At 31.9% G+C, this 12500-nt stretch overlaps 1 protein-coding gene across 12 annotated transcripts in view; it reads right to left on the bottom strand.

Annotated features, from left to right (window-relative positions):
* LOC124955272 (lachesin) overlaps nucleotides 1–12500 on the bottom strand; it is a 141165-nt gene that overhangs the window by 1603 nt on the left and 127062 nt on the right. For 8 of the 12 annotated variants that reach the window (XM_047509457.1, XM_047509456.1, XM_047509461.1 and 5 more), the window contains 3 exons: nucleotides 7768–7887; nucleotides 6647–6817; nucleotides 139–2980 (listed from right to left, as the gene is read on the bottom strand). In XM_047509457.1, the coding sequence (XP_047365413.1) occupies nucleotides 2718–2980; nucleotides 6647–6817; nucleotides 7768–7887 (554 nt within the window). In that variant the 3' untranslated portion in view covers nucleotides 139–2717. Of the gene's footprint in view, nucleotides 1–137; nucleotides 2981–3016; nucleotides 4098–6646; nucleotides 6818–7767; nucleotides 7888–12500 lie in introns of those variants that run through there. The other 4 variants (XR_007102817.1, XM_047509463.1, XM_047509465.1 and 1 more) reach the window with 4 other exon arrangements.

The raw sequence follows: 12500 nt of genomic DNA, 5'->3' as shown, positions 1-12500 counted from the left end.
AAAAAGAAAAGAAGAAGAAGAAGAAATAGAAAATAAAAGAAAAAGCTTACGATATTTTTTATAATACGAGAGGACTGACATATTTTTTATATCATACACTTCTTTTCTCATTTCTTTTTCTTTCTTTCTTTCTTTCCTCTTGTCTCTAATAAGATTAAAAAAATGGCAAAAAAGAAAAAGGAAAAAAAAAAAAAAAAAAAAGACAATTAAAGAAAAGAGACGAATAATTGGAACGACGTTGTCAAAGCGTGATAAATTTTTAATGACAAATAATATTATTTTCCTTTTTATTTATTTATTTATTGATTTCTTTTTCTATTCGAATGTCTTTATCTCCTTCCTTTTTTCGTTTCCTTCATTTCTCGAGAAACAATAACATTAATTGAAATATAATTTAACATCAAGCTAAACTATATGAAACAAAATCAATCGTAATATTTCAATATAATATTACACGGTGTAATATAATTTAATAATAATAATAATAATATCATCGATATTAATAATTGTCAGATAAAATTATACATTTAATTATTATTATTATCAGTATTATTATTATCATAATTATTATTATTATTATTATTATTATTATTATTATTATTATTATTACTCTATCGATATAATTTCATTCACCTAGTATATTAAAAGATCGACGAACACAAGGATCGATAAGGAACGTAACCCGTTAGTAATTCGAGGCACTACTTGGAACGATACTTTTTGATAGGAAAAGAAATGTCTTACCGTAAAAAAAAAAAAAAAAGGCTGGAGGAAGAGGAAATAGGAGGAGGAGGTGGAGGTGGAGATGGAGAAGTAGAGGGGGAAAGGGTGAGTACAGTTTTCCCTCGTCTCGTTTATACTTTCTCTCTTTCTTTCTTTCTCTCTCTCTCTCTCTCTCTCTCTCTCTCTCTCTCTCTTTCTCTTTCTCTTTTTCTCGTAAGAATTTATCTTAAAGTACCACGAAATTGTGCTCGACTTCAGGAACAGAGAGCCGCCGCCGTCGGCAAACTCGGTCCCGCGGTTCATTTCGAGGGGCGCACGTAGTAAAACAATCAATCCGGGCCCGGGCTATGTTCTACGCTTCGTTTCCTCCCGCGAGAAATTTTTCCACTTTTATGTGAAAATAAAACTGCTATCCGCAGCGGGCGTAAGCCCGACGAGCGTTATTTTTCCATCGAGACACTCTAGCGTTACCTTCGACCTTATCTTTTCTTTTCTTTTCTTTTTCTTTTCTATTCTATTCTTTTTCTAATTCTTTTTTTTTCTCTCTCTCTCTTCTTCTTCTTCTTCTTTTCTCTTTCTCTTCATTCATTTTTCTTATCCTTATTTTAACACCATCCGTCATTCCATACTCCCTTATCCACTTACGTTTTAATTCGACATTTTCCTTTTTTTTTTTTTCTTCCTTCTTGTTTTTCTATCTATCTATCTATCTATCTATCTATCTATCTATCTATCTATATATCTACCTATCTATCTTTTCGTTTCGTTTCGTTTTAATCTTATTTTTTTCTTTCCTTTTTTTCTTATTTTTTTATTTCTTTTTTTTTTTTTTCTCCCCCAATTTACATCGTCAGATAATCAATTCAACGTTTAAATTCGAGAAAAGGGTATATGTAAATTTTATTATAAATCTCCGATAGAACGAGAGAGAGAGAGAGAGAGAGACGAGGAGGGAGAGGAGTTTAATAATTTATTTTCTTCGGATATAATATATTTGCTTTTAATTATGAAAATTAAAATTGTGGATTTTTATAGAGAGTTAACGTACCTGACCGATGAAGAGACCCCCGATTTGGTCGTTTCTTCATTCTAGCCTGAGAAAAAAAATAGGATTAGTAACATCGAGAACTCAATAAAATCAATCGATTTACCTTGAATATTAATCACGACGACTTTTCTTTTGGATTTAATTTCTAATATAATAAAAACGGATTACATTCGGAGGAGGAGATTATGATTATGATTTTAAATAATGAATGGGCTTCGATAATGAATGAAACAACGATTAAGTTACAAATAAAGAATACAAATTATTGGTAGATGAAACATTGATAACGAGAGAGATGGATAGGCAGATAGAAAGAGAGAAAGAGACAGAGAAATAGTGACAATATTGATAAAATATTTAATTCACACACGACCGCGATTTAATCGACTTTTCTCTCTCTCTCTCTCTCTCTCTCTCTCTCCCACCAGATATAATATCAATTTAATTGAATATGAATATCAATAAAGTCTGCGGTAATTTCTTCGTAATTTCATAATCGCGATGAGATAAATAAGTGATCGAATCGTTCGATAATCATTACTAAATAAAAAGAAAGAAAGAAAAGAAGGAAAAAGAGAGAGAGGGAGAGAGAGAGAGAGAGAGAGAGAGAAAATAAAAGAAAAAGAAAGGAAAAAAGTTCGTGATTTCTCGGAGATTATAAACGATCGAACGTCGTCGTCTATCGAAGTAATTGTCACACATATACACATACGCACATGCACGCACATACACGCACACACATATGCACGCATGCACTCACACGAACGCACACACACAAACACGCGCGCGCGCGCGCACGCACACACACACACACATGCACACACACACTAACACATAGGACACGCACAAGAGTTCATCGTTTAATTCGGATTAAAAATATGACCGAATTAACTCTAATCTATAATCCTTGTACACCCCTTATATGATTGATATTCGATTTATGTCGTTAAACGGCAAACAGTCGATTTGTTGCGATATGAAGGAAGATCCAAAAGAATATGAAACTGCATCTTTCGGTAAGCGTTGAGGTAGACGAGGCAGAATCATCTCCTCCGATGGCGGACGGGTCGGAGGTTGAGCCAGCTTCCCTAAGCGAGCCCTGATAAATCCGATTCAGGCTATGATCCCTTGGGTTCATGAACTCGTTCATATCCTCCTCCCCTCCACGACGATCGCCAATTTTTTTCGTATGTTTCGGAAGTTCCATATCTGTCAATTGCGAGGAGAGAGAAAACAAAGAAACAAAAAAACAAAAAAAAAAAAAGAAGAAACAAAAAAGAAACAGGAAAGGAAAAAAGAAAATGTTTAGTCACATTAATATTATTATTATTATTATTATTATTATTGTTATTGCGTGGGAGTATAAACGTTAGATCAGAGAAAACGTACGTGATAATATAACATATTTAATGAAACGATAGATAAAGAGATGAAGATAAAGATAGATAGATAAATAGATAGAGAGAGAGAGAGAATGTGTATGTCTGTGTGTGTGTGTGTGTATGTGGGGGCATATAAAAGAGAGAAAGAAGATAGGTTACTGCTTGTTAGACAGTAAGTCGTCCGTGAATACTCGAATATTATTTTTTCCGCTGGTGAGCTTGTTCACACAAAACACAAATGCCAAATGCACGTTTTATGTGCCGCTTCACCGCACACACACACACACACACCACACACACACACAGACACACACACACATACGAACGGAAGAGTCGGAATTCCTCTTTGACAAGGAATCCCGATTCAATTTATCGTGTAGCTTTACGTATTTTCTTTCTCTCTCTCTCTCTCTCTCTCTCTCTCTCTCTCTCTCTCTCGTTCTCTTTCTATCTATCTATCTATTTCATTCTTTTCGTATATGTCCACGTAAATCGTTACTATGCGTGCAGGCATGCATATATGTGTATGTATGTGTGTGTGTATGTCTATGCATGTGTAAAAGAGAAAGAGAAAGAGGGAGAAAGAAAATAAAAGAATAAGAGAAAGAGAAATAGATAGATAGATAGATAGATAGATAGAGAGAGAGAGAGAAAGAGAGAGAGAGAGAGAGACAGAGAAAGAGAGAGAGAGAGAGAGAGAGACGATGAAACACGAAAGTGGAATACGTCGAAAGGATAACCCCGAGAATATCCGAGTTATAGGTGGGGGAAGTGCTAAGAGAAAACGTGCGCGGCAGCTCGTCGAAATAGCAGTTTAGCACTGATAACACTTGGCGGACTTTTATCGATCATGTCTGGCAACAGATGGCTCAGCCAATTCCCCCTATAGCGGCGCGCCGCACGAGCCTTTCCTGATTTTCTCCGGGCAGTCTGATAAACGATAACTAATACGAAGGAAACTGTTGTTTTACACCAAGAAGGTATAAACTGATAGTGAGGAGGACGAGGATGTTAGGTGGGAGAGGGCGAGAGAAGGAGCAAGAAAAAAGGGTGGACATAGGAGAGAGAGAGAGAGAGAGAGAGAGAGAGAGAAAGTTGCTACGTAGATATTATTTCGTAGACTTCTAATCTTTGACGTGACGCTACTTTCTATTAGAAAAATCATATTTTTATTTTTTTATTTCTTTCTACTTTCCTTTTTTTATCGTTTACAAATTCTCTCCCCCCCCCTCTCTCTATATATATATATATATAAAGATGATTGGCTATTCAGGTTATTTCATATAAAATAATATTCTTTATCTACATATATAAGATATTCTTCCGTATGAAATATATGAGAGAGAAAGATATTAAACGTCATACATTTTTTGCCCGCCTCTTTTTGTTCTTTCTCGTTTTCTTTTTCTTTTCTTCCTTCACCTCCCACCTCCCGCCCCCTCTTGACCAAGTATATCAAAATTATTTAATAATATATAACGGTATTACACATATATTGCGTATTATATTGTATATTTGATAGAAAATGAATAAAAAAAAAAAAAAAGAGGAAAGGAAAAAAAACAAAAGAAAATAATTAGAAAGAAACGTAATACAAAAAGTTGAAGAATTCAATTCGATTGGAATACCCCTATATAACTCGTTTCATCCCTTTTCCCCTTCATCCGTTGCCTTTTAAACCTTTTAATCTCACTTTAGTTTAGCTCATCGCGTGACTCCAAAACTATTCCACTTTTCACTCTTCGATAACGTATCATTCTGTGTCTATGTCTCTATGTTTGCGTGCGCGTTTGTGTTTGTATGTGTGTGTTGTATACGTGTGTATGCGTATGTATGTGTATGTGCCTTTTCCCTTCCATATTTTGTTCTGTGCTTTTTTGTTCTTTTCATTTTATTCCTTTTTTATGTTTTTTTTTTTATTTTTTATTTTTTAGTTTCATTTCGCTTGCCCCTCTCCCGTGTAAAATAATCTCGACGAAGCATGCGTACGCACATACATATATACATATATAATATATATATATATATATATATATACATATATGTATATATATAAATATATACATAAATATATATATATATCTCCCTACGAATCGTTTCGATTGTAACCCCGATAAACCTGTTGCAACGAGACTCGTTCAATTTCTATGTAACTTGTACGTTCAGGATTATATTATTCGAAATAAAACATAGCCGAGAGAAGGTTGTTATATTTTTCAGGTGGTATTACTTTCACGTTAAATCTATGCAATGTAAATTTATATATATATATATATATATATATATATATATATATATATATATCGATCTCTTTTTCTCTTTCTCTCTCTCTTTCTCTCTCTAGTACTTTTCTAGAAATTTTTCGTCTTTGTCCGTTACTACGTTAAAATAGAAAGGAACAGAGAATGGGAGGAAACGAGAAAAATGGATTATTAAATTTTATTTTAAATAATCAATGATTGTGTGGATTTAAAATAATATACGATACGAGTTTCTTTGTCTTTTCTATATATTCATCTCTCTCTTTCTCTCTCTCTCTTTCTCTCTCTCTCTCTTATACTTTTACTAAACATTTTTCGTCTTTGAAAATCAAAATAAAAAATATATATATATATATATGAATTTATAATATATTTATAATATACTCTACATATATATATATTTATTATATATATATATATATATAGAAAGAGAGAGAAAAAGAGATTGATAATGCATCCAGTTTTATCTCCATCTTCTTCTTATACGCTTTATACGTTCACATTTTTCGTCTTTCTACAATACCTATGTTAAAACGAAAGGAAGAGAAAGAGAATGATATATATATATATATATATATATATATATATATATATATATATATATAAACCCGATCGAAGTACTTGATTAAAGACTCCAAATGGACAGATAAATTGTGCTCTCTTTGCTGATAAGCCAATCGGTAGATCAATCTTTTAACTAGCTATCCGTTACTACCTATCTTTTACGAGCTAGTTAACTTCCTTTTCTTTTTTCTTTCTTTTTTCCTTCTTCTTTCTATATTAAAATTACTTAAAAAAAAATTGTCTTCTTTGAAAACTCTTTCTCCTTCCTTCTTTTTTTATTTCTTTTTTATTTTTTTTAATTTTTAAGATTCACGTAAAACTATTGTCACGTGGACAGATCCTTCTCTCTCTCCCTTTCTCTCTCTCTCTCTCTCTCTCTCTCTCTCTTTATATATATATATATATATATATATATATATATATACGTCTTTGTATAGAAAAAGGAATATAAGATGGGGTAGCAGAGGAGGGTGTAAGGGGAGTTAGAAGAAAAGGTGCTTAAAGTGTTTCACGTTTCGACACGTAGTAAGAAACTCTCAAACTCTCTCTCTCTCTCTCTCTCTCTCTCTCTCTCTCTCTCTCTCTCTCTCTCTTTCTCTCTTTCTCTTTGCCTGAAAACTTTACGACGTGTTTTTACCGTTATCAAGGTATTACCCGTGAAAACTCACCGTAAAGTCGGATGTTACCCTCGGCGTCTCCGATAGAGTTTTTCGAGATACACTTGTAACCACCGAGATCTTGCTTTTGAAGATTCATGATAACTAGTTTCATATGCACGCTATAAGCAGATGTCTTCGTCTCCGACATTGAATATTTGCTGTTACTGATGATCATTTCACCTGGACAAAAAGTCAAAAGAAACAAGAAAAAATTAAGAAAGAAAAACGAACGAATGAACAAACAAGCAAATAAAAAGAAAAGAAAGATAGGAACGACAAAAAAAAAAAAGAAAGAAAGAAAGAAATAGAAAATATTTCAATATCAGCGAGTGATGAAACTTTTTCTTAAATATTATACATATATATATATATATACATATACACATACATATCTAATAATATAATTAAATTTTCATAATTATTGTCACTAAATATCACTATACAAGAAAATATGATATCCGATTTATTGATTTTCATATGAAATTCATTAACGCCTTATAGTTATTATCACTTTATGATCAAATTAAAAAATCTGATAGCTAAAAATACTTAATTATAAAACTTGAATTATATTATATCCAATAATAGATATGATTACTTTTATCTTTGTCGATTATTAGTTTACTTTTTTTTTTTTTTTTTTATTATCGTCATACCGTCGTTCGTACGATGAAAAGAAGAAGAAGAAGGAAGAAAAAGAAAAAAGAAAAAAAAAAAAAAAAAAAAAGAAAAAAAAAGAAAGAAAAAGAAATTCGTCGTCGTTACTAGATTTCGTAGTAATTAATTTTTTTTTTTTTTTTCCTTTACTTTCCTCCTAAATTAAGTACACAGTCAATTTTGTTATAGCGATGAGTCAACGTTATAGCGAAACCTATGTGATACAACGTGGCATAATTATAATTTTTTTTTTCTTTCTCTTTTTTCCTTCACTTCGTTCCTTTTGTCTCTCCTCTCCCCCTCTCTCACTCTCTCTTTCTCTCTCTATACACATACATATATATATATATATATATATATATATATATATATATATCTAGGTGGTTGGTTTTAGTAATTCGTTATTGCGATACATTGGAAGTTTACTCGCCAGTTAACGAAGACAAGGATACGGATAACCAGTGGGCCCTTACCCGATTCGCGAGTCCAATAATTAATGGCTTTGGGTGATGCTTCTACGTGGCAGACCAGCGTGACGTTAGTTCCAGTTGGAGCTCCAACAAGTTGGTTCGGTACTTGAACCATCGGATGAACTGCAATTTATCACGATGTCACATATTACGATGTGTGTGTGGTAGGGGGTTGGGGGTGGGGGGTATATCCTTTCCTTTCTTCCTTCCTCTCTCTCTCTCTCTCTCTCTCTCTCTCTCTTATTGTCTATCTTTGTCTCTTTTTCTCTCTCACTCGTTCGTTCTGTGTAAATTCTACTTCAAAAAGGCTAACAATGAATAACAGGTTTTCTCTCTTCAAACACACTTTACGTCTTTTATTCTCTTATATTATTCTTCCACTATTTTTTTTTCTCTTTTCCTTGTGATACTGCGATTGTCGTGTTATTAAAAAAATAAAAAATAATTACAAATATTTCGATGATAATTCTCTTTTTCTTTCTTCCTCTCCCTCTCCTAGGCCCTCCTCTCTCTCTCTCTCTCTCTCTCTCTCTCTCCTTTTCAATGTTATTTTTTTTTTAGTAAGGGGATTCATGTGAATCCAAAGTTCTTAGTTTGATAGTTTTAAAAATCAATTACTTTCCTTTTTCGAGACATTCTTTTTTTTTTTTTTTTTTTCTTTTTCTTAGATTCGTACTTAACCTTAGTAATTTTGTGATACGAGGAAGGAACAAAGAGAGAAACAAAAAAAGATAAGGAAAAAGAAAAAACAAAAAAGGAATTGATAGTAAAACATAATATCTCAAATTAGATTGTTAAAACTTTATCTAAAATACCATTTGTTTCATGTGTGGGTTACGATGAAATATATTTTTCTAGAAGAAAATATACCGACCGGTTGGTGGTGGGGAGGGGAGGGGGTGGGGGACACAAGTAAGGTTTCTCCGCATTCAACGATATTGCGAAACGACGAAAGACTTAAGCATAACTAGATTCTTATGTAATATATTATACATACATACGTATATATATATATATATACACATAAATATGCATTTCTATATTCCTACTGTAGGAATACTTAACTCCCCCAACTGTATATTTTTGAATCATTATATTACAAGGAACTTACTATCTCTTTCTCTCTCTCTCTCTCTCTCTCTCTCTCTTTCTCTTTCTCCTTTTCTCTTTTCTTTTCCCTCTCTCTTCTTTCTTTCTCTCTCTCTCTCTCTCTCTCTTTCTCTCTTTCTCTCTGGGAGAAAAAAAGAAAGAAAGAGAGTTTTTGTTACTCATTAACCATCGGGACGAAGAGCTTTCACGTTAATGAAATGCCGACAAGCCTTGACAGTCTAGCATTTAGTATGAACGAGTAATACAAGTCCCTAGATGTACGTTCTTCCTTTCGAATATCGTAAACGGCTCACGAAAAGCTGCTTAGGTTTTAACATCCTTTCGTTGGACGTTCCTTTTGACCGAAACTCGACTCCCGGTTTGCATCTTCCAACGTGAGAGAGCATTGTAATGCTCTTTTGGTTCAGAAAGGCCGCTTAACCTCTCTCTCTCTCTCTCTCTCTCTCTCTCTCTCTCTCTCTCTTTCTCTTTCTCTCTCTCTCTCTCTCTCTTTCTATCTCTCAACGTTCTCGCACTTTCCTTTCCTATGAAAATGTTTATTAATTTCATTCGCCATTTCCTAGCTTTGATAATATATACGATCCTTTTCGGTTACACCGAATTCGTTCCCTTATTTTACTTTTCTTGTTTCTCTATAATGTCATATAGCGTTTATATATCTTTCCTCTTTTGATATATCACGTAATCATATATGTATACATTATAAAATATATACAATGATTGAAAAGAAAGGCGTCCATTAGGATTATTACGAAATCTAATGATTTTTTTTTTTTTCTTTTTTTTTTTTTCTTCGAACAATACCGAGACTGATCGGAATACGTTTTATTATTTTTTTAGTTACACTATCTTTCGTACGAAGTTCGTAATAAGGTTTTAGTTCATTAATTGTTCAAAATATTCTGAAGTATATATTCAGAGATAACATCGTTATATTCTGAAGTATAACGATGTTATCTCTCTTTAAGTAATCAATGATAATTGTATGTTATAATATAATTGAAATTAATAAATCATTTAAAATAAATAAAAAAAGTATTTGTTTCTTTCTCTCTCTCTCTCTCTCTCTCTCTCTCTCTCTCTCTGTCTCTCTCTTTTTCTCTTTCTTTAATTTTCTTTTTTTAAAATTGTATACAATATATATTTAATATACGATAATAATCAAAATTTTATAATATAAGATATAATGATATATGATTGAAATGATTAATATAATTACGTTGAATAAAATAAAATTTTCATTATAGAAGATGAAAATAATTTATCGAATAATTCATTAGCATTAGATAGATATTACTGACCAACCTAGATAACATTTTAGTAGTGCTTTCGATACAATGAAAATTGCGCTATTCTCTCTCTCTCTCTCTCTCCCTCTTTCCCTCTCTCTCTCTTTCTCTCTCGAAAATGTTTCTATTTAGGTATTAAACGCGTTCGCCATTGCGGTCGTCCATCGAAAAACAATCCATTCTCGGGGAATACTCGTGATTACACGAGGGCGTTAAATTCACTCGCATAGATCGTACGAGTACGAAATTAATTGACAAATTCTCGAAATTGCACGAAAAATATTTCCGAATAATCGAAGGATAAAATTAACCTTTGATTCTTTTTTTTCCCTTTTTTTTTTTTTTTTTTTTTTTTTTGTTTGATATCATCGGCACTCGCAAATCGGACGATTTACGTTTTTTTTTTATTATTATTTTTTTTTTATTTCGAAAATCCCTTTTCACATAAAAAAAAATTCGTTTAGCACAGTTAGGTACAGTTTTTTTTTTTTTTAGGATTATACGGACTAATTATAAAAGAGAGAGAGAGAGAGAGAAAAGAGAGAGAAAGAGAGAGAAAGGAAAGTGGCAAATTTTCTTCTCGACACTTTCACAGAGCTTTGTACTTATCGTTATTAAAAGATAACATTACTCTAATATGTATGTGTGTGTGTGTGCGTGTGTGCGTGCGTATATGTGTTACAACTTGTAATAGTCTCCCCTTAGCAATAAAGATCATGCCAGTGATACTACGAGCGAAATTTGAGCCGGATATTACATAGGTGGTAGGTAATAGAAAATTAAGATGATACTACGAGATAAGAAGGAAAAGACGTGCTTTACCAGAGAGAATATCGCTACTTTTTCCTCGATTTCTCATCCGGATTCTAGAAAGGACACAAAATTTCACGAGGATTTTATCAAATTAAATAACCCCAAGTTACTCGACAATTTTCTTTTTATATATATTATATATATATAAATATATATATATATACGTGTGTGTGCGCGCGTGTGTGTATGTATATATATATATATATATATAGTATATAGAAAAAGAATGAGCCAAAAATTTATAGATGATATATAACAATCAATTACTCATTTTCGAGATTTTATAAATTAATATATTATTTGGATTATAAAATAATAAATTTTTGACTTTGCTCTCTGCAATATATGTGTATATATATGTATGCACATGCGCGCGCGTGTGTGTGTGTGTATATGTGTGCGTACGTACTTACTGCATATATTTACGTGTATTTAGACTTGCATTATTTTTTGTATATTTCTTTATTTTGTCTTTTTTCCTTTCCTTTCCTATCTAATTTCTCTTTTCTTTTCTTTTCTTTTCTTTTCTTTTCTTTTCCTTTCTTCTTTTTTCTTTTCTCTTCACGTTTTTATTTCTTCTGATCTCGAATTCAAAGAAGTCGAAGGTAGACAGAGTGGTCGGCTTCGTGCGTCGATTTAATCGAAATCGCTTTTGGTTTTAACGAGCGAACGTAAGCCACGAGAAAGAATGGAACGATAGCCGTGCTGTTAAGAAGAAGAAAAAAAAAAAAAGAAAAAAAGAAAGAAGGAACGAAAGTAAGAAAGAAAAAGAAAGGAGGGATGAAAAAAATTACAACAAAAAAGATAAAAAAAGAAGAAGAAGAAGAAGAAAAAACAGAAAACAAGAAGAAAAATAGAACGAACGTTTTTACGAACATAGCAATTAAAAATTCGTTATCACGTTGTTGAGAAACCAAGGTACCATAAATCAATCCTTACGATACGAAACACCGAAACGACCGACACGAATATTTTTATACCATCAGTGACAATGACGATTGTAAACGACAGTATTTCGTTAAGAAATGCGGTTTCGGGGGAAATGCGATTTTCATTCTGATAATCATATCTGTGAAACATTAAGAATCCTAAAGATAGCGTTGTACGAATCATTTCGAATAATTTGCCCTCGGTACGGTGATTTATAAGAACGGGTAAAATGTTGTACGATTTTTTATCCGAATGAGAAATGGCTATGATAAATCATAATTTTATTCGTTGCTTTTTTTTGTGATCTTCTTTTTTTTTTTCTTTCTTTCTTTCTTCCTTTCTCTTTCTACTCATTTTTTTTCTTTCCTTGTTTTGTTTTTTTTTTTTTTTTTTGAGATAATCATTTCAATCGACAATCTTCAGGAGAGATTGTCTTGCGGGATAAAATTTTATAATAATAATAATAATAATAATAATAATAATAATAATAATAATAATTATAATTATTATTATTTCGATAACGATACTAACTAATTAAATATTTATATATATATATATATATATATATATATATATATAGATACAAATATTCAT

This window comes from Vespa velutina, chromosome 17 (genome assembly GCF_912470025.1).
Source record: "Vespa velutina chromosome 17, iVesVel2.1, whole genome shotgun sequence".
NCBI classification, from domain to species: domain Eukaryota; kingdom Metazoa; phylum Arthropoda; class Insecta; order Hymenoptera; family Vespidae; genus Vespa; species Vespa velutina.
Note: the sequence above shows the minus strand (reverse complement) of the source record. Positions and strands in the feature narration are given on the sequence as shown.